The 23453-nt window shown below is 38.8% G+C and overlaps 2 protein-coding genes across 2 annotated transcripts; one reads left to right on the top strand and one right to left on the bottom strand.

Annotated features, from left to right (window-relative positions):
• Positions 1–2463: 2463 nt before the first annotated feature.
• On the bottom strand, positions 2464–4152 carry LOC129504950 (proline-rich nuclear receptor coactivator 1). The gene has a single exon (XM_055317850.1). The coding sequence runs from the start codon at positions 4077–4079 to the stop codon at positions 3096–3098; it is 984 nt and encodes a 327-aa protein (XP_055173825.1). The 5' UTR covers positions 4080–4152; the 3' UTR covers positions 2464–3095.
• A 17696-nt stretch (positions 4153–21848) lies between these two features.
• Positions 21849–22793, top strand: LOC129505041 (olfactory receptor 2D3). The gene has a single exon (XM_055317970.1). The coding sequence runs from the start codon at positions 21849–21851 to the stop codon at positions 22791–22793; it is 945 nt and encodes a 314-aa protein (XP_055173945.1).
• The last annotated feature ends 660 nt before the right edge of the window (positions 22794–23453 follow it).

Below are 23453 nucleotides of genomic sequence, written 5' to 3'. Positions count from 1 at the left end.
TAGCTTAATGAATGAATATACTGGGTCAAGTGAGTCTGTATGACCTAACAGTTACTTAAATCAAACTTAAAAAGAACAGCTTCTAAAGAAAAATGTAGTCTATTGCTGAAGTAGTTGACATAAAAATACATTTTGAGACCACACCCTGTTTTAAGAACGGTACTTTGGGAATTTCCTTCCATCTGGTGGAAGGTATTACTTGGTTAGTTCTCAGAGTCTCCCCAAATGCTTTAGACTTTGTTACTCTCCAGCACAGTTCACATCCGTCCCAGAGTAGAAATTATTGCATGTCTCTAATCTCAGGGAAAATTAAAGGACAAGCAAATATTCTCAGTTTTGATGAATAGAGATACCATAAAACTGAACATTTGTCCCAAAGTTTTAAGTGATGCTTATAATCAGTGGTTAACCTATAGACAGGCAGCTGCAGGATTTTGCTCATTTCTATACCTTCATCCAACTAATAACTATAGGTTTTTAATGATTCCATTTAGGAAGCATATTACTCAGGAACACCTTTCTTTCTGACCTACGCGTTTCCCATCCCCCACTCCCACTCACTCCCAATACCTGTAGACATACACAAGTCAACACATCTAGTTAGAGACTAGATACATTAGTATACCTTGAGCCTCATGTACTTTTATCATGGCTGATAACTTTACATTGAATTTATTTTCTTTCTCTGTGAGTGTAATAAGTGCAAGGACCACATCTGACTCAACTTTTTTCACAGCATAGAATAAATTGGTCCAGAATAAGTGTACAACACACATTTTCTGAGCTGATTTCACCTGAGCCAGAATATCAGAAGACAGAGATCTATCTGAGTCAGGGATGAGTGTGACTTGTGATCTGTCAGATGTAGGAGCTCTCACCAACTCTGGCCCAATAGTAGAAGACTACAGCCCTGTCATCTCCAAATTTGTTTTTAAAAACCATATTATTCTCTAATGCAAATGTGGAGGAGAAAATATTCCCCCAAGTGACTGTGAATCTGCCCCAGAGTCAGGAAGCTTCTGAAAGGAAATCATGTGTGCTGTCAACCTTTCTCTCACATCATTCTGCCTTTTCAAGAGATTGAATGTCAACTTTAAGTTCATTTCTCTAATAATGACATTTATGAGAAATCAAACAAGATGATAGGGTCACGGAGCCATGCATTTTCTCATCTGATGTTTTGTTTAGGAAGAAGATTCTGAAGGAGTCCATAGGAACCAAGAGAAAATACTAAATTTCAGTTCTGATTACAAAATTTTTTGTGCTAAAAATCACCTAGTCTCTATAATCCATACCCACTTCCTGTCTTCCAAGCCCAGCTCAACAAGGCATAAACATCCCCACTCAGAGGACAAGTACTGATTCCATGGAAGTTCTACTTATGTCCTCTCTATGTGAGGACCATGATTCTTCTTCACAAGGAATTTAGCATTGCAATTATGGTTTGATAAGGTAGACCCACTGTGGAAAACATCTTGGCTAGATCTATAAGAGAGATTTACCCCTAAGGATCTGATTGTTTGGACAAAATTAGTTGAATTTTAAAAGCCAAATTTATGAAAAGATTGACATCAATTCTCTCACAATGTATGCCAGATTATTACCTTTGTTCACCATGTGCCTTCTCTTTCCATCTCTTTAATAATCTTACCCCCATTTTCTCATCTGAAGAAGGAAAAAAGATCACATTAGCATGTTAGTGGGCAGAGTGGAGAGTGAAAGGAGTGTGAGCATCTAGTCATAAGCTATCTGAGTCAACGAGTTCCATAAAATCTCTGAAGCCAAGATCAAAGACAAGGCAGAAAGGGAAATCCCCACAACTCTGTTGTCCTTCTGTTGCCACCAAATGTGTTATTGACATCAAGGCATACTGTGCAACTATAGTTCCATTTAAATGAGGTCTCCAGAAGGATACTTGGAGCAGTCTCTGCAGTGGGTGAAGTCTCAGGAGAATTCTGAATCATTAGGGTGGATCTTGAGCTCTGTTTCTTTTAGAGGTTCCCAAATGATTATAAGGAAAGCAGAAAATAACATGTAGTTAGCACTCACATCTCCATTTATGGGCCCCATTATTAGTTCTGCTTACCCGCCTTCTTTTTTGGGAAGCGTTGTATTGTTGCAATGAAGTAATGGGTTTCTAGGTTCTAGGTTGCAACCCCGTTGTATTACGTATTATATATATGATTTCATAATTTGCACAATGTGAATATGATGTGCCCCAGATAATAAAAGATTCTTCGATTATTAACATTTTAACCCTATTTTCTTGGTTTCTCCTTATACACATAGTTATTTTTTTTAGAATGGCTGTTATTTTTTTATTGGAATGCAATTTGCCAACCTAGAGCATAACACCCAGTGCTCATCCAATCAAGTGCCCCCCTCAGTGCCCGTCACCCAGTGACCCCCACCCCCTGCCCACCTCCCTTTCCACGACCCCATAGTTATTTTATTTTATTTTTTTTTAAAGGGGGGGCCAAATTATATTATTATTTAAAAATTTGAGTACAACCAATTTTGTTGGCATTAAAATTAGAGGTATCTTAAATTTGAATGGATAAACCAAAAACCAGAAATTAAGTTTGGTGAAAATGGGAATAGTTTTCCAGTAATTACAGATTAGAACGCAGAAATCAATTTAGAGAAACATAGACAAACCCCATGTTTACAATGATTGTGCCACAGATTTAAACTTCAGTAGTGCATTAGTAAACTGTTCACATTTAGATCTTCACCTTGAGATAACTGTTTCTTTAAAAAAAATCTCAGTACCTTGTGCAAATAAATCGGTCTTCCATGTGCCTTAGCACACTTAAAATTTCTCCATTGTATATATACAAAACACCTACCATTTGGCAGGGCAAAATACATACTTTCATAACAAAACTATAATGTACCTCTCAAGTATGAACAATATACACATAATACATGGTATACAGTATTTACAAAATATAAAATATAATACAAGTTGTTGGTTGTAATTTTTTCAACTCATCTTTTGCACTTCTAAGTTACAAGGCAAATTTTCATTTCTGTACCAATTTTCTTTAAGAGTCCAGAGATTTTGAAACCCGACAGACATTGCAATCTGAGATCTAAGTTTGAACTTTTAGGAGAGTTTTTAAGTGTACTGCCATCAACTCCCTATTTTGGTTGGAATTTTCAATAGTGCTTCCCATCCAGTGACTAGGAGGCTTTGGAAGAACACTAGGAGAAGGTGGATCACTAAACTTTGCCCCAGCATAATTTTCCTTTTGGTTCACTTCAGTTAGAAATGCTGATTTCTTCAAATGCATATTTTTAATATTCTCAGTGTTTTTAAAAGGCTTTTTTTCCTGCTTCTGAATTAAAGTGGATGAAACAGAATCCTGCCAAAAGTTATTTTCATTTCTTTTTGCAGAGGTGATCTTGGTTAGTGGTAAGTTATATTTGCTTTTCTGTCTGTTTATCTTTGGTTGTTCACACAAGTGTATACCATGAACAAGCTGGCCGTGGGGAATGGCAATTTTCTCCGATTTTCCCATCTTTGATTTTAAAACCTCTCTTCTGAACGAGGGCTGGCCGGGCGCCGGGGGCGGCAGCTGGCCGGGGAACGGGCTCGCTTCCTCCGTTTGGGCTGCGGCCACAGGACCCGGGGCCACGCTGGAGGCCCGGTCCGGGACTTCCTGCGCTCCGCTCGGGCCCGTCGCGGGGCCCCGCCCGCCCTCGAGGCTCGGCCGGTGCTGCTGGTACTGATGGAAGCGGCTGGGCAGCTGCCCCGCCGGGCTGGCCCGCACCCTCTTCTTGCGCCGCTTCTTTGGCGCTGCCCGAGAGGTGCCTCCCGCCGGAGCCAGACCGCAGTTGGACAGAGGCGCTGGGGCGCGAGGCTGCGGGGTGAGGCAGGGACCGTCTCCGCCAAGGAAGTGAGGGAGGAAGAGGGTGGGGGGCAGTGCCCGGGGGTCCGGGATTCGGGGTAAAGGCGGCGGGGCCGTGGTCACCATCGGGAGAGCTCCGAAGTAACCGCGGGCGGAGAAGCCCAGGGGCGCAAGGCGGCCGCCCAGGACAAGTGGCTCCCGCTGCGGGACGGAGACGACGGTCATAGCTCTAGGAGGAAAGTGGCTCAGCGAGAAGAAAAGGAGGACGAGAAGCCAGCGGTTGCAGGGCGGCGGCGGCGGCGGCGGCGGCGGCTGCTGCTAAGAGAGCCCGAGTGGAGCGCGGACCATGGTTCGGGCGGTGGCGGCGCAGCAACCCCCATAGTTATTTTAATAACTTGATGCTAAATCATGGACTTACTGCCCAGAATACATAAGGAACTCCTACAGGTAGGAAAAGTCAGAAAATTCCAGTTTTTAAAATGGGGAAAAGACAAGTCTTTACAGCATAGGAAATACAAATTACTAAGAAGTATATGAAAAGGTACACAGTGGAATTAGCCATGAGAACACATAAATTAAAAGCATAGTGAAATCCATTAAGGCTCAAAAGAATGGATTAAAATGTCTGAGGATGTGGAGTACTTCACATTGCTGATGGGAGTTTAACTTGGCACAATCAATTCAAAAAGTCCATTTGGAAGCATCTCTGAAAACTTACCTTAAATATATGCCTTCCCTCCTACAACCAGTAGTTTTACTCCTCTGCTGTATCCATACTTTGTGGATAGGAGTGTTTAAATCCACCATAAATATGAATGATGATTTTTATAAAAGCCTTACTTTTAATATCTGGATGTGGAAACAATATAAATTTCATGGATAGTAGAAAGGATAAATTGTGATACAGTCATGCAATGCAATACTTTGATATTTTTGAAAGAATAAACTACTACTACATGAAACCAGGTAGACAGAAAGATGTTTATTAGAAGAAGCCAGACATTAAGAAATATATTCTTTTTTATAAAAAGATTTTATTTATTTATTTGAGAGAGAGAGAGAGAGAGAATAAGCAAGAGAAGGAGCAGAGAGAGAGGATCATATTCAAGATATATAAAGAACTCCTGCAACTCAAAACTAAAAAAGATAAACAACACAATTTAAAAATGGACAAAGGACTTGTCTGTAGGGTAGATACACAAATAGGTGACAAGAACAGGAAAGGATGCTGCACAACATTAGGCATTTGGTAATTACAAAATAAAACCCAGTTAGAAATAGAACCTCCTCCTTTTCTATTTGCAATATTGCCAAGCCTCAAAAAGAAAAGAGTGGTGGCATTGGTGAAAAAAAAAAAAGAAAGGACTAATAAGTGGAACAGAATTCAGAGCCCATAGACAGACTAATGTGAAATTTAATGTTCAACAAAGATATTTCCAAAAATCCTTGAAAAAAGCAAATAGTGTATTATAACATATTGCTAAATACTAGTTTACTACCTAGAGAAAAATAAAACTGCATTTCTACCTACACGACACAGAAGGCAGACTCTAAATGGATTAAGTAACTAAAAGTTAAAATAGAACAATGACATTATATAAGAAAACATAAGGGAAAATCTATCTTTCTGACCTAGAGGACGGAACCTCCAAAGCACACACCGTAATGAAACAGTTGATGAATTTGATTTCCTCAATATCTGAGATTTGTCTTCAATGAAGAACATTATGAAGAAAGTTTAAAAGGGGAGAAAATGGATGATATATTTGTGTTATGTAAAACAAATAGAAAATAACTTCATATCAGGAATTCTTAATAAATTCTAAAATTCAGGTGGAAAATGAAGAAATGTCTAATAGGAAAAACACCAGCATATACAAACACACACGCGTGCCAGCACACACACACACACACACACACACACACACCCAAACACAAGAGGATATACAAGGGAATTCACAAAAATTACCTTCAAAGGCTTACAAGAATAGAAAACAATACTGAAATTCATTAGAATTGAAAGCTCTACAAATTGAAATAACAATGAAGCCTCTATTTTCTCTTATGAGGCATGCAGAAATTTGTCAGATACTGTAAAGTGTTGGCAAAGGGTAGAAGAGAGAAGAAAACTCATTTATATTTGGGAAAATGTAGAGAGATGCAGCCATTCTGGGAAGGAATCTGGTGTTACTGGGTCACCTTACGCCTGTGCATATTCTATGATACAAGAATTATTGCCAAATAGGGAGCTAAAGATTTTCTCACACAGAAAATGGTACCGTCATAGGGTATATTCCTGTAATCTTTGTGGTTCTGTTATTTGTGTTGGAACCGTGTTGTGTGGTTTGGATATCCTTCACTGGGAGAAGAGAGAAATGAAAATGCAAGAGATGTGCAGCAAGGAGATTGCACAGCAGTAAGAAGAAGGATTAGATGAACACCTGGCATTGTAAATGATCTTAAAGACTCAGTTAAGTAAAAAAGGTTTAAAAAGATGAAAAAAAGGTTTAAAAAAGGTGAAGAGGACTCAGTTAAGTGAAACAAAGAGGCATATAACACAATATCATTTATGTAAAGTAAAAATATGTCCACAAACAAAACATTTTTTGAGGAAAATAAGAGCATCACATGCATTAAACAGTTACAAAGTCAGTGGGAATGAAGTATGGGTATATATTATGCAGACAAATTCATAAAGAACAAGAAAGGGGCTTTAAAGTCACTAATCATGCAAAGTATCATATACTGAGGAATATAATTAACTCCATTCTCCACACCTGAGAACACACACCCAAAAACCAGGAGAAATAAAACCGCATGGTACTTGTACAGAAATACGAAGTCAGGAAAGGAACCATCTACAGAGTGCTAAAATAGATCAAATTTAGCAAGAGTTTAATTTCTCTAATAAAAGACACTTAACATTGATGAGAATTTTCCAGTAAATGGTATTAAGTGACAACTGAGAGGAAAAAGCTCGGATCTCTAAAGCACTCCTTACATCAGAATAAATTCTAGACGTATCATGATGTAAATGAAGCTGTACATGAAAGCAAAACTATGAAAATCTTAGAAGACAAACAGGATGATTTTTTTAAAAAGATTTATTTACTCATGAGAGACAGAGGAGAGAGAGAGAGAGAGAGAGAGAGAGAGAGAGGCAAAGACACAGGCAGAGGGAGAAGCAGGCTCCATGCAGGGAGTCCGATGTCAGACTTGATCCCCAGACTCCAGGATCACACCCTGAGCTGAAGGCAGATGCCCAACTGCTGAGGCACCCAGGTGTCCCACGGGATGATTTTTAAAAAGCATAACTTTTTATCAACAGAGACATTTCAAATTTTAACACAAAATCAAGTCATAAGGAAAACGACTGATTAAATTATAAATGTATGATACAAAAGTCCCTAAAATCAGGTCACCTGGGTAGTTCAGTGGTTGAGGGCCTGCCTTTGACTCAGGTCATGATCCCAGGGGTCCCGGGATCAATTCTCACTTCAGGCTTCTCACAGGGAGCCGGTTCCCCCTCTTTTATGTCTCTGCCTCTCTTTGTGCCTCTCATGAATAAATAAATTAAATCTTTAAAGAAAAAAACTTCATAAAGTCAACTGGCAAAGTAGAAAAAGACTTGTTTTTTGGGATGCCTGTGTAGCTCAGCGGTTAAGCATCTGCCTTCGGCTCACGGTGTGATCCCAGGGTCCCGGGATCAAGTCCCACATCGGGGAGCCTGCATGGAGCCTGTTTCTCCCTCTGCCTATGTCTCTGCCTCTCTCTGTGTGTCCTCTCATGAATAAATAAATAAAATCTTTAAAAAAAAGACTTGTGTTTAACACAAAATCAAACAACCCGTTTTTCATAATATACAAGGATTTTACACAGCAGTAACAAAAATTTGAATGGCCTAATAAAAGTAACAAAGGAAATACACAGTCATTTCACAGAATAAATAGAAAATGAAAATCATCAATAAGCATTTTACTATGCTCATCCTCAACTGTAATTAAAGTATCATATAATAAGTTAAGAGGGACATACCATTTTTTGACCTAATGGATTAACAAAATTGAAGAGTTTCACACTACCAAATGGTAGTAAAGTTGTAACTAAATAGAAACTTTTATGCAATGTTGATGAGTGTATCATGTTGATATTAAGACCTTGCTAAACAAATTGAACTCTACCACATAAGGTAATCATATGACATCAAAACAGATATAAACCAAAATGAAAGCACTAGCCCTGCAATTAAGCTTGTAGTACTTGGCAGTCCCGGTGGTGCAGTGGTTTGGCGCCGCCCGCAGCCCGGGGTGTGATCCTGGAGACCGGGGATTGAGTCCCGCGTGGGGCTCTCTGCAGTCTGTTTTTCCCTCTGCCCCTCTCATGAATAAATAAATAAAATCTTAAAAAAAAAGTTGTAGTACTCAGCTAGCATCCAAACAATTCAATATCTGTTTATTTTCATTTCTATTTAATTACCATATATGTGAAAACACAAGTTTGATGACTTGTGAACCCCTGAGATATATCTGCTGATGCTATCTGGAATGCTATCGGTGTAAGGTTTGAATGAAGGGTGCTAGTATGAGTTAGAGACTTCAGTCTGTGACCTCAAATAGAAGACCGAGTGCCCTAGGATGTCTCAGAGGATGGAAAGGTAATCAGGTTGAGGGCTTCTCAAGCTCCAGGGAATGCCCTGTTTACATACTCTCAGGACCTCAGCTTTAAATAGATCCTTGAAGGAAAAATGCTCCCTGTTCAGGAGTGGGACCTAGGAGAATTGGAGTTTGTATCTGGAGTTGAGTAAGGCAGAAAGGCTTGGGGTGGAGTCAGACTTCTAGGATGACTGGAGTGCAGCCCCGGAGGCATTGCTCAGGAGCCAACCCACACCAGTGCTGTCCTTCCAGACTGGATCTGGAGGCTGCAGACATCATTTGCTCCCACACTTGATCTTTGATCCTTCACCAGAGACCCTGCAGCCCAGTTTCTGCCTCCTCTCTGCCCCAGGTGAGACTGGACAAGCTGGTGATGGGCCTCAGGCCGAAGGAATCTTAGTACCCATTGGGGGTTGTGAGGTGGGCATGGCATTGGGAAAGGTAAATTTTGTCATTTCCTTTCTTGCACATCAATGTTACTCCTTGTTAGCCACCCAGAGACTATTGTATTCCCACTCTTCTCCAGGATCCCAGCCCAAAAATGCCTTCCCTGATTTCTTCTTCAGAGATGGGGCTCCTTCCAGAGAGATCACAGAGGTTGTGCCTCTTACTGTTAAAAAGCAACTGCCTGATTCTTTCTTTGCCTCCTTTGTCAGGCCTTCAGCAGCATTGTTTGCCTCAGCTTGCATTTGTCCCACCCTCTCCCATTGAACAGGCAAGGGGCTAGAAGGAAACAGGAATCTTGCTTCAAGGAATCCGGTCAAGAGCTCCTTGCTCTTGTGTCTTCTCCGGGTCCAGGAGATGTGAAGGAATCAGGACTGCGTGGTACAGCCTTCTAGGAAGGCCAGCACTGCTGCCTCCAAGCCCATGGTGAGTTAGGGCAGACAGTAGTGTGAGTCCAGGTACAGGCAGCGCTGGCCTTCTAGCCCTGAAGAGGATACTAGCGCCCACTACATGTGCCCTCGCGCAAACATCCCATAGGGTGGTATCCTTCACACAAGGTCAGGCATGTGGGTTCCCACAACACCCAGCTTTGGTGAGTACGCAGTTGGCTCAGTACCCACACTGGGACATCTTTGGTCGTTGTGAAAGATATGGTGGCCATGAGGGTATGCAGATTAGAGCATGAAATACTTCAGTGAGTATCTGTGGTGTTGGATGTCTGTGTGTTTATATAGGATATTGTGAAGCTGAGAGTGAGTATATGTAGCATGTGATGTGTGTATATGACAAGGAACAATGCCATGTATGCAATGTGAGTGTGTGAGACACAGTGACTAAGAGAAAATTTCTGGAAAGGCCATATTAGAAATAATGTTATTATGGCCTCAGATGATGAAAGATGCATTCCCTATCCCTTCGATTTGGGGACAGAGCCATACTTTCAAATCTCTTCCTGTATTTCTTCCTTCTGTTTTTTCTCCACATCTCCAGATTCTATCCGCTAAGTCAAGCTTCTGTTCCCTGATTTCATCTAACTTCTATTTTCTTCATTGTATTTTCCCACTCCGATTCTTTCCTCCTCATTTTTCCTACAAATTCAATAACATAACATCATTATTTAATTAATTAGCAAATTGAACAAAGTTAAATGAAATCTTTAGACTATGGAAAAATAATTATCCTTGGCTGCCTTTAGAATATAAAAGATACTACATTTCATCTTATTCACTTCCTTTCCCCCGAGTTTTATTACTCTCGTGTTTGGACAGCTTCCCTATCCACGTATACACATATGTATGTCAATCTAAAAATCCTACCTTTAAGGGATTGAGAATCAGTCTTCAAATATGCGGTACAGTGTTTACCTGGATGCTAAGTTTTTTGTTGTGGGTTAAGAGTTTATCACTGAGGGGCACCTGGGTAGCTCAGTGGTTGAGCGTATGCCTCCGCCTAGGATGTGATCATGGAGTCCCTGGATCGAGTCCCGCATCGGGCTCCCTGTGAGGAGCCTGCTTCTCACTCTGCCTATGTCTCTGCCCCTCTCCCTGTGTCTCTCATGAATAAATAAATAAAATCTTTTTTAAAAAGTTTATCACTGAGGTAGTAAGGGTATTATTTAATGGAATTCTCTTTAGACGGACAGAAACATACACAACCTGCATATGCGCATACACATGCATATACACACACCACATATGCATGGTTTATACCCACACATGTTATTTTCACAACCTACTTTTTATTTTTTTAAGATTCTATTTATTTTTTCATGAAAGACACAGAGTGAGAGAGAGAGAGAGAGAGAGAGAGGCAGAGACACAGGCAGAGGGAGAAGCAGGCTCCATGCTGGGAGCGTGACATGGGACTCGATCCCAGGACTCCAGGATCATGCCCTGGACCGAAGGCAGGCACTAAACCGCTGAGCCACCCAGGGATCCCACAACCTACTTCTTAAACTCAACAGTGTGAGCAACATCTTTCTAAAGAAAATATAGGTCTACTTATGTGTTAGTAGACATAGGTCTACTAACCTTAATGGCTTAAGGTTAGTGCATCATGATCACAGCAGCCATTTCTTTCAATGCAGCTGTCAGACGCTGTGCAAACTACTTTCCATTAGGTTCTCAACTTAATCTGTACATCCATGCTATAAATTTGTGGTGTTATACCCAATTCTTTGTGGCGTTATGTCCAATTCACACTAAGCAACAGGCATAAAGGAGCTAAATCAACTGGCCAAAGCCACAGAGCTAAGAAATAGGGGGAAAGGATTCAACCTGTGTCTGTAGGATGACACATCTGTACTGTTACCCATTTCTCTATATGGTATAGATTATATTATATAGGAAAACAAGAATTTATTTAGCACATCACTTACTGCTAGACTGTAAGTTTTGTTTTATTCTGGAAATACCCCCAAATGTGAATATCCTTTGAAGCAAAATTTCATACATACCTATAATTATTTCCAAAATGTAAGGTCCCAAAAATAGCATTGTTCAGAAACAAAAGGCAGTTCCATTTTGTAAATTTTTAATATTTTCAAATCACCTTCCAGAGAGATTTTATAAATGTTACATGTGTACATTTTTCATATCTGCTTGCCGCATTCTCAAAAGTACAGTGAATGATTTCAATCTATTTCACCTTTGCTAACCTACTGTGAAAGGAACAGTATTATTTATTTTCTATTTCTCTAAGTGAAGATGAGCATTCTTTACACAGGTTGGGCATTTGTATTTCTTCTGTAAATTGGCTGTGTAACATCCTGTTTGCATCCTTTTCATTGGTATTCTTTTTAAAAGCTTAAAAGCTCTTTGATATCCTAGTTTCCTACTTGGTGTTTATATGTTAACTGTGTATGTTCTTTACTTAACCACTTATTTTTACCTTGTTTTATAATAGACTATACCCCCCCTAACTTAATGGTTATGGTTTTCATGGCATCCTTAGTAGGTCTTTTCCCACAGAAAGTACTCACTTACATTTTCTACGGGTAATAGTATGGTGTCTTTGGTTTTGTTTTTTTCTTGCACTGGGATATTTAATCCGTGTGTATTTGGGGGAAAAATAAGAATTGTTGTGAGAGTGTTTTGTTTCCAAACAGATACCCAGATATCCTAACACCATTTTTAAGTAATACGTACACCTTTCTCTGTTAATTTAGATGACGGTTGTATCATTCATGTCCTTGTATTCCTTTTTTATATATATAAATTTGTTTTTTATTGGTGTTCAATTTGCCAACATCTAGAATAACACCCAGTGCTCATCCCATCAAGTGCTCCCCTCAGTGCCCGTCACCCAGTCACCCCCACCCCTGCCCACCTCCCTTTCTACCACCCCTAGTTCGTTTCCCAGAGTTAGGAGTCTCTCATGTTCTGTCTCCCTTTCTGATATTTCCCACTCATTTTTTTCTCCTTTCCCTTTATTCCCTTTCACTATTTTTTATAGTCCCCAAATGAATGAGACCATATGCTGAGTAAAATAAGTCAATCGGAAAAGGACAAACATGTCCGTATATTCTGATTTGATTCTTCACTACTTTATTTCATTGAGATGTTTGTGCTTGGGCTAATACAATACATATAAATTAATCAGATTTAATTGTGTATCTTAGTATCAGGTAGGTTAAATCTTCTAACCTGACCCTACCACAGTGCTTTCCAGTTTCATTTTTTCAGATATTTACTGTGAATATTTTCACATGTATTCTTCTGGATAAACTTCAGAATTATCTTAATTTCCCATGAGGATGCTTATGGATTATGATTATAATTGCATTTGATTTTAGCATGTTTCTGGGGAGTGTTTCTCAAAATATGGTGCATGAAATAAACACATCAAAATCACCAAAAATACTTGTTAGAAAGGCGGGGTTTTTTTGTTCCACCACCAAACTACCGAAAATCTTCAGAGTCCAGAAATATTTATTTTTGACAAACTCTCACAGAGAGAATTATGAAGAACACTAATATGTGAGAATCAAGGATTTTGGAAGAATTGATATCTTTATAATATTTTAATTTCCCATCTGGGAATTAGGTGTCTTTCTCCCTGTATTCATGTTGATGTCTATGATCCTCACTGGAGTATAATATTCCCCTTGCATTAGTTTCGATCATATTCTGTTAACATCACAACTGAACATTTGAGAGAGAGTACTGTTATGAACTTTAACTACATTTATTTTTTTATGATTTTATTTACTCATAAGAGACACACAGAGAGGGGCAGAGATATAGACAGAGAGAGAAGCATGCTCCCTGTAGGGACCCCAAATGTGGTACTTGATCCCAGGACCTCGAATCATGCCCTGAGCCAAAGACAGATGCACAACCGCTGAGCCACCCAGGTGTCCCAACTATAACTGCATTTAATAAATTCTCTAATTAGTTCTCAGTATATAGAAAAGCGCATATAGCACTCATTCGTTTACAGATTTCTTATTGTTTTTAATAACTTTTCAGTAGATTTAAGTTTTCCAGACAAAAAAATAATATTCATTTACAAATAATAAAGTTGCCATTTCCTTTCCAATAATTAGACCTCTTCATTCTAGTTTCTATTTCTAATTTCTTTTTTTTTCTATTTCTAATTTCTATTGCATTAACTAACTCTTTGCAAACAGATACCTTTTCTGAACTCAGAATGTAAATGTTTCTAATATTTCACTGTTGAGTATGATTGAGCCTTTGATTTCAAATAATATGTAATACCATAAAAGGAAGTATATTCAAATTCCTTCTAAAATGAAGTATACCAGGGAGCTGTGTGGCTCAGTCGTTTGAGCATCTGCATTTGGCTCAGGTCATGATCTTGGGGGTCATGGGATCTGGCCCAAGTCATGCTCCACTCCATGGGGAGCCTCCTCCTCCCTCTCTCTCATCCACTCACCCTCCTTATGCTTGTGCACATTCTGTCAAATAGATAAATAAAATCTTTATTTTTAAAAAGATGTTATTTATTCATTCATGAGAGACACAGAGAAGTAGAGACAGACAGAGGGAGAAGCAGGCTCCATGCAAGGAGCCTGATACAGAACTCGATCCCAGGTCCCGGGATCATGCCCTGAGCCAAAGGCAGACGCTCAACCACTGATCCACCCAGGTGTCCCAATAAATAAAATCTTTAAATAACATAAAATAAAATGATATACACCTAAGCTCATATTTTACATAGAATGCCCATTACTAATGAAAGTAAACTTTATTCCATGCCTTTTACAGCATCTACTGACATTATTTTATCCTCATTTTGATCTGTTAATACGAAGAAATGCTGTAATAAAGTTCCTAATAATCAGTTCATCTGTGCATTCATGGGAGAAATTCACTTGATCATGAAGCTTTATTCTTTTGGAACTGTGGTATCCTATAGGCTTTTATTTATTCTTAATTTTAATTCCAGTATAATTAACATCCAATGTTATATTAGTTTCAGGTATAAAATATAGTGACTTGGGATGCGTGGGTGGCTCAGTGGTTGAGTGTCTTCCTTTGGCTCAGGGTGTGATCCCAGGGTCTGGGTTCAAGTCCCATGTCCAGCTCCCTGCGTGGAGCCTGTTTCCCCTCTGCCTATGTCTCTGCCTCTCTTTGTGTGTCTCTCATGAACAAATAGGTAAAATCTTTTAAAAATATATAGTGATTCAACAATTCTGTTTATTACTCAGTGTTCATCATGATAAGGGTATTCTTTTTTAAATAAATTTTTTATTTATTTATGATAGTCACACACAGAGAGAGAGAGAGGCAGAGACACAGGCAGAGGGAGAAGCAGGCTGCGTGCACGGAGCCCGATGTGGGATTCAATCCCGGGTCTCCAGGATCACGCCCTGGGCCAAAGGCAGGCACCAAACCCCTGCGCCACCCAGGGATCACTGATAAGGGTATTCTTAATCCCCTTCACTACTTCCTCCATCCCCCCACTTACCCTCTTTTTGTAACCATTAGTTCTCTATAGTTGAGTCTATTTTTTCATTTCTTTTTTCTTTGTGTAGTTTTTCTTAAATTCCACATATGAGCACAATTATATGCTATTTGTCTTTCTCTGAATTATTTCACTTAGTGTTATACTCTCTAGATCCATCCATGTTGTTGTAAATGGCAAGATCATTCTTTTGTATGACTAATATTCCACTCTGTATATATGTCACTTCCTATTTTCCATTTATCTCTTGATGGGCATTTGAGCTGCTTCCATAACTTGACTATTGTAAATAATGCTGCAATAAACATAGGGGTGCACGTATCTTTTCAAATTAGTGTTTTTGCATTATTTGGGTAAATACTTTGTAGTGGAATTATTGGATTATATGAGAATTCTAATTTATATTTTTGAATCACCTCCATACTCTTTTCCACAGTGGCTGCACAAGTTTGCATTCCTAGAGCAGAGCACGACGGATTCTTTTTCCCCACATCCTCCCCAACACTTGTTGTTTCTTGTGATTTTTATTTTAGCCATTCTGACAGGTGTGAGGGGATATCCCATTGTGGGTTTGCTTGTATTCCCCTGATGAGTAGCGACATTGAGCATCTTTTCATGTGTCTGTCCGCCATCTGTATGTCTTCTTTGGGGGAATGTCTGTCCATGTCTTCTGCTCATTTTTTATTGGAGTATTTGTGTTTATGGTGTTTAGTTGTATAAAGTCTTTATACATTTGGATACAAACTCTTTATTGTATATGTCATTGCAAATATCTTCTTCCATTCGGTAGGTTTTCTTTTAGTTTTGTTGATTGTTTCCTTTGCTGTGCAGAAGATTTTTATTTTGAAGTCGTGCCAATAGTTTATTTGTTGCTTTTCTTTCCCTTGCCTCAGGAGACATTTCTAGAAAGATGTTGCTATAGTCAAAGACAGAGAAATCACTGCCTGTGCTCTCTTCTAGAATTTTTATGATTTCAGATCTCACATTTATATCCTTAACTCATTTTGAGTTTCTTTTTGCATATGGTATAAGAAAGTGGTCTGGTTTCATTCTTTTGCATGTAGCTGTCCAATTTTCGCAGCATATTTATGAAAAGAGTGTCTGTTTCCCACTGCATGTTTTTGCCTCTTTGGTCAAAGATTAATCCACCATATAATGATGGGTTTATGTCTGGGCTCTCTGTTCTACTCTCTACATCTCTGTGTCTGTTGTTGTGCCAATACTATATCGTTTTGATTACTAGAGCTTAGCAATGTATCAAGAAATCTGGGACTGTGGTACCTGCAGTTTTTCTTCTTTCTCAGGATTGCTTTGGCTCTTCAGGTTCTTGTGTGGTTCCATAGAGATTTTTAGCATTATTTGAATCAGTTCTGTGGAAAATGCTGTTGTTATAAGGATTGTGTTTAATCTGTAGGTTGCTTTGGGTAGTATGGATATTTTAAGGATTTGTTATTGCAATCCATGAGCATGGAATATTTTTCCATTTGTGTCATCTTCACTTTCTTTCATCCATGTTTTATAGTTTTCTGAGTACAGGTCTTTCACCCCCTTGGTTAATTCCTAGTTATCTTGTTCTTCTTGGTGAAGTTGTAAATAGGATTGTTTTCTTAATTTCTCTTTCTGCTGCTTCAATTATTACGTACAGAAATTCAACAGAATTCTGTAAATTGGCTTTGTAAAGTGTTACCTTTCTGCATTCATCAATTCTAGCAGTGTTTGGGTGGTATACCTGGTATTGTGTCGTCTGCAAAGAGTGAAAGTTTTACTACTTCCTTACCAATTTGAGTGCCCTTTATTTCTTTTCTTGTCTGATTGCTGTAGGGCTAGGACTTCCAGTACTATGTTGAATAAAAGTTGTAAGGGTGGACATACTTGTCTTGTTCCTGATCTTCGGGGAAAATCTCTCAGTTTTTGACCATCCAGTATGATGTTAGCTATGAGTTTTTCATGTAGGGCCCTTATGATATGGATATATTCCCTCTACACCTACTTTGTTGAGGGCTTTTATTTTGAATGGTTGTTGTATTTTGTCAAATGTTTTTTCTGCATTGAAACAACCTTATGGGTTTTATTCGTTCTCATGTTGATGTTATGTATCATGTTGATTGATCATAGTGAAATATTTTTAAATATATTGTTGGATTCAGTTTGCTAGTATTTTATTGAGGATTTCTGCATCTATGTTCATCGCAGAAATACTGCCCTGTAGTTCTCCCTCCCTTCCTCTGTCTCTCTGTCTCTGTCTCTGTCTCTCTCTCTTTATAGTGTCTTTATCTGAACTGGTGGCCTCATAGTATCAATTTGGATGCTATTCTTCCTCTTCCATTTTTTGCAATACTTTGAGAATAGGTATATTAACTCTTCTTTAAATGTTTGATTGCATTCACCTATGAAACCATCTGATCCTGGACTTTTGTTGTTGGGAGCTTTTTGATTACTGATTCAACGTTATTGCTGGTAAACAATCTGTTCAAATTTTCAATTTATTCCTGCTTCAGTTTTAGGAGGTTATATGTATCAAGGAAGTTTTCTATTTCTTCGAGGTTGTGGAACTCGTTGGTGTATTTCTTATGATTATTTGTATTTCTGTGGTGCTATTTGTCATTTCTCCTCTCTCAGTTGTAATTCTATTTATTTGGGTCTTTTCTCCTTTCCTTTTCCTATGTCTGGCTAGGGGTCATCAATTTTAAAATTTTTTCAAAGAACCAGCTCCTTGTTTCATTGATCTGTTCTATTGGTTTTTTTAGTTTCTCTGTCATTTATTTCCATTCTAATATTTATTATTTCCCTTCTTCAGCTGGCTTTAAACTTCATTTGATGTTTTCTTCTAGCTCCATTAGGTGTAAGATTAGGTTGTTTATTGATATTTTTCTTGCTTCTTGAGTAGGACTATATTGCTATAAATGTTCCTCTTGGAAAAGCTTTTGCTGCATCCCAAATATTTATGACCATTGTGTTTTCATTTTCGAAGGTCTCCATGTGTTTTTGCATTTCCTCTTTGAAGAAATATTTTCATATTCTATTCTTTTCTTTCTTCTCTTCTTTCTTCTTTCTTTCTTTCTTTCTTTCTTTCTTTCTTCTTTCTTTCTTTCTTTCTTTCCGGATCACGCACACAAATGAGCTGGGGAGGGTAGGGCAGAGGTAGAGGAAGGGAATCTTAAGCCAGCTCCATGCTCACATAGAGCCCAACGTGGGGCTCAATCACTACCCTAGATCATGACCTGGACTGAAATCAAGAGTCAGATGTTCAACTGACTGAGGTACCCAGAACCTCTATTTCCAATCTGATTTATTGATTCACCCATTCATTGTTTAATAGCATGGTATTTAGCTTCCATGTATTTGTGCTCTTTCCAGGTATCTTCTTTTGTTTGATTTCCAGTCATAGTATTGTGGATGGAAACATGCATGGTGTGACTTCACTGTTTTTGTTTTTTTAAAAAAAAATTCTTAAGACTTATTTTGTGGCCTCATGTGTGATCTCTTCTGGAGATTGTTTCATCTGCATTTGAAAAGAATGTGTATTTTTCTGTTTTAGGATGGATTCTGAATATATCAGTTAGATCTATCTGGTTCAATATGTCATTGAAAGACACTGTTTCCTTGTTGATTTTGTGTTTGGATGATCTATCCAATGATCTATCTATCCTTCTTGGTCTCTTGCTACACTCTTTGTTTTTAAGTCCATTTTGTCTGATAGAAGTATCACTTCCGGCTTGCTTTGCACTTCTATCTGCATGATAGATGTTTTTCTTTTTTTTAATTTTTAAAAAGCTTTTATTTATTTATTCACGAGAGACACACACACAGAGAGAGAGAGAGAGAGGCAGAGACATAGGCAGAGGGAGAAGGAGGCTCCATGCAGGGAGCCGGATGTGGGTCTGGATTCCAGAACTCCATGATCAAGCCCTGGGCCAAAGCAGGTGCTCAACTGCTGAGCCACCCAGGCGTCCTGATAAATTTTTGCTATCAGTTCACTTTCAATCTGCATGTGACTTTAGGTCTGAAATGAGTCTCCAGTAGGAAGCACACAGATGGGTCTTGTTTTTTATCCATTCTGTTACCCTGTGTCTTTTCATTGGAGCATTTCTCCATTTACATTCAAAGTAGTTATTGAGATATATGTATTTATGGCCATTTTGTTACTTGTTTTGTGGGTTTTGTAGTTTTTCTCTGATCCTTTCTTCTCTTGCTCTCTTTCAAAGAGAGAAGGTTTATTGGCTATCTTTAGTGATATACTCAGATTCCTTTCTCTTTAATCTTTGCATATCTATTACTGGTTTTTGATTTGTGGTCACCATTTCGTTTGTAAATAGCATCTTCTGCATAAAGAGGCCTATATTAAGTTGATGGTCGCTTCAGCTTGGACCCGTTCTTTACTCCAATACCTCCAAACCTATGTAAACTTATGTTTTAGTTATATGGTGTCATATTTTACATCCTTTAATCCATTTTGGGTTGATTTTTGTATATGATGTGAGATAAGGACCTAATTCCATTGTTTTGGAATGTGTGGATATCCAGTTTTCCCAGCACCATTTATTGGAGAGACCGTCTTTTCCTCATTGTGTATCCTTGGCACCCTTGACACAGAAACCCAACCTTGTAAGGGTTTATTTGTGAGGTCTTTATTATATTCCATTTGTGTATCTGTCCATTTTTAAACATTATTATGTAACAAGATAAACATATTTTCTTGTGAATATTTTTCTGGAGTTTATTTATTTTGAATAGATTCCTAGAATTGGATTTAGAAATTGGCATAATATTTGAGGATATTATATGATATTAGGCCTAGGGACTCAGAAACTCCTAATATTCTAGTCCTGGTCATTCCTCTCCTTAGAGACCTACAAAAGAAACAAGAAAGATGAAAAATAACAGACTGCTTTTTATTAGTTGCGCTAGTCCCGAATGTCACTCTAGTTCAGAACTCTGATAAGCCTGGGTTGGGGCACTTGGTCTAAAATCTTTCAAAATCTTCAACCTTTCTTACAGTTTAGTGGGACTTGGTCCAATTTATTAGTCCAGTTCCATGAAGAAGTGAGGAAATCGAACATGCATGACCTTTTAAAGCACAGTAACCCTAGCCAGTAGTAAATAGGGACCAAGCAACATCCTAGAATGTCACAAATCAGATTCTTCTTCATGGGGAAGAAAAGACCAGTAAAAAGGAAATCTTTCCCTCCCCCCATCCTATTGAGAAGTTGGTCAAGGTATACAAATATTTAAAGTTTTTAATATATTTGACAAAATTATTTTCCAGACAGATTGGACTACTTTTCCTACCCTCTTGCATTGTACACAAAAGTCTTTTTTTGTAAACCTTCCCTTTACACTTAATGAATACTGCTGTTTATTAATTGTGTAATTTGGGGAAAGTAGCTAAACTTTTCTATGCCTCAGTTTTTTCATCTGCAAACTAAGATTAATAATGTCTACCTTATAATGTCATTGAGACAATGTACTATTAAAACCCTTCATGCTTGTCATGTGTTAACTTTTAAATAAAATCCAAGTTACTATTTTGTGATGTGGTTGTTTTGTTAAAATCTTAGCTAATTTCCAAGGTGAAAAATGTATCCTTCATTGTTGTACTTAATTACTTGTAATAATACCAAGTATTCTTATATTTAGTAACTAATTGCATTGCATCTTTTTGTTGTTGTTGTTTTTTAATTTAAATTCAATTTGCCAACATATGCTATATCACCCAGTGGTCATCCCATCAAGTGCCCTCCTCAGTGCCCATCACCCAGCTACCCCATCCCCCCATCCACCTCCCCTTCAGCACCCCTTTGTTTTCCAGAATTAGGAGTCTCTCATGTTTTGTCTCCCTTTCTAATATTTTCTGCTCAGTTCCCCTCCTTCCTGCATTTCATCTTTGTAAGTAGTCTGTTCATGTTCTTAGCTCATTATTTTTTGGACTCAACAATTTTCATGGTGTTTTATATGTAATCTTAGTGTATTGAAGACATTACCTCTGATCTGACATCTTTAAGTATTTTCGTCAGTATGTAGTTCATCTTAAATTTATTCATGATACTATTATCGCACAAAAGCTTTTCATTTTATGTTGTAACTTCTGCATGTTTTCCTCATGGTCTCTTGACTTTTGTGTCAGTCTGATCCTGTCCAGATATCACAAGAATTTTGACTTGTTTTTCCTGGTTTTTTACTTTTAGCTTTTAGCATTTTATTCTTTAATCCAAAAAGAACAATACTTGGTATATTAAGTGATAAGCCTCTATTTCTTTTTTTTAAGATTTTATTTTTTTATCATGAGAGACAGAGAGAGAGAGAGAGAGAGAGAGAGAGAGAGAGGCAGAGACAGTGGCAGAGGGAGAAGCAGGCTCCATGCAGGGAGCCTGACATGGGACTAGATCCCGGGTCCCCAGAATCACACCCTGGGCTGAGGCAGCACTAAACTGCTGCGCCATTTGGGCTGCCCAAGCCTCTATTTCTAAGCCAAGAAAAAATTGCTGTTTTTTAAGAAGTCAAATTAAGTTTGATGCCTGAAAGCTGTTTCACATATTCAAGCATATGTTATAATTAAATGTGTAGTATTTTGAATAGTTAGTGGTGCAGGATTGTACATGGCAATAGTGCCAAAAGTAAACACAGTAATTTTGTAGGAATATGTGTATAGCCATTTTAAAAAATCCATTCAAATCCCAAATCCTCATATGAGAACTAGCCAGGAAGGCTTTAATGATGTCATAATATAGATAAATGGCACTGGGAAGAGGAGATTTGAAAAAAAATAAAATGGGTTGAAATTACAACCAAGTAATCAGAATTAATATATTCTATTTAGTATTAATTAGAATGGCTTGGGTAGCAAAAAGCTAGAAATATCCAATTTGGTTATAATATGAGCTTTAAATAAGACTCTTCTACAAGACTTGATGTTACAAACCAAAAGGTTGTTCTTTTTATTTGTGCAAACAGGTAAACAGGCATAATCTCAATGGGAGAGGAAAACCAAACCTCTGTGGCTGAGTTTATTTTCCTGGGCCTTTCACAGGACTTGCAGACCCAGATCCTGCTGTTTGTTCTTTTTCTCCTCATTTATCTTTTGACTGTGCTTGGGAACCTGCTCATCATCATTCTCATCTTCATGGACTCTCGACTTCACACTCCCATGTACTTTTTTCTTAGAAACCTCTCTTTCGCAGATCTCTGTTTCTCTACTAGCATCGTCCCTCAGGTGTTGGTCCATTTCCTGGCAAAGAGGAAAACAATTTCTTTTCTTGGGTGTATGGCACAGATAGTTGTTTTCCTTCTGGCTGGGTGTACAGAGTGTGCACTGCTGGCGGTGATGTCTTATGACCGGTACGTGGCTGTCTGCAAGCCCCTGCACTACTCTAGCATCATGACCCAACAGGTGTGTCTCCAGTTGGCCATAGGATCCTGGGCCAGTGGAGCACTCGTGTCTCTCGTGGATACCACCTTTACTTTCCAACTACCCTATCAAGGACAGAACATTATTAATCACTACTTTTGTGAACCTCCTGCCCTCCTGAAGCTGGCTTCAGCAGATACTTACAGCACAGAAATGGCCATCTTTGCAATGGGCGTGGTCATCCTCTTAGCTCCTGTGTGCCTGATTCTGGTCTCCTACTGGAATATTATCTCCACCGTGATCCAGATGCAGTCTGGGGAGGGGAGGCTAAAGGCCTTCTCTACCTGTGGCTCCCATCTCATTGTTGTTGTCCTGTTCTATGGCTCAGGCATATTCGCCTACATGCGGCCAAACTCCAAGACCACAAAAGAGCAGGATAAAATGATCTCTGTGTTCTATACAGTGGTGACTCCAATGTTGAACCCCATAATTTATAGCCTGAGAAACAAGGATGTTAAAGGGGCTTTCAGAAAACTAGCTGGAAGAAAGTCCTTTTCTCAACAGCGGTGATCTAGGGTTTGACTTTTATATTTGTTTAGCTTAGTTTAGTATTATTTTTTGAGAGAGAAAGAGAGTAGGAGCTGGTGGAATGGCAGTAGGAGAGGGAGAGGGACAAGCAGACACCCTGCTCAGTGGATAGGCCAGGAGGGGTACCATCCCAAGATCCTGAGATCATGATCTGAGCTGAAGTCAGCTGCTGAACCGATTGAGTCACCGAGGAGGCCCTATTTAATTAATTAATTAATTAATTAATTAATTAATTAAATGGAGAGTGTGGATGAACAGGTAGCACAAGGCGAAGAGGGAGAGGGAAAGAGAATGTTTAAGCAGGCTCCATCCCTAGCATAGAGCTGATTGAGGGCTCCATCTCATGACACTGAAATCATGACCTGAACCAAAATCAAGAATCAGATGCTTGGGATCCCTGGGTGGCTCAGTGGTTTAGCGTCTGCCTTTGGCCCAGGGAGTGATCCTGGAGTCCTGGGATCGAGTCCCACATCAGGCTCCCTGCATGGAGTCTGCTTCTCCCTCTGCCTGTGTCTCTGCCTCTCTGTCTCTCTGCCTCTCATGAATAAATAAATAAAACCTTAAAAAAAAAAAGAATCAGATGCTCAACTGGTGAGCCACTATGTTACTCTGGTAACATTCTTATAAGAGGTACAGGATTTT

Source organism: Nyctereutes procyonoides, unplaced genomic scaffold (genome assembly GCF_905146905.1).
Source record: "Nyctereutes procyonoides isolate TBG_1078 unplaced genomic scaffold, NYPRO_anot_genome, whole genome shotgun sequence".
Taxonomy (NCBI): domain Eukaryota; kingdom Metazoa; phylum Chordata; class Mammalia; order Carnivora; family Canidae; genus Nyctereutes; species Nyctereutes procyonoides.
This window is presented reverse-complemented; position numbering and strand designations above follow the sequence as displayed.

What these genes read in the sequence shown, in the direction of transcription:
- LOC129504950 (XM_055317850.1), bottom strand. Translation starts at nt 4,079, where the DNA reads ATGACCGTCGTCTCCGTCCCGCAGCGGGAGCCACTTGTCCTGGGCGGC.
- LOC129505041 (XM_055317970.1), top strand. Translation starts at nt 21,849, where the DNA reads ATGGGAGAGGAAAACCAAACCTCTGTGGCTGAGTTTATTTTCCTGGGC.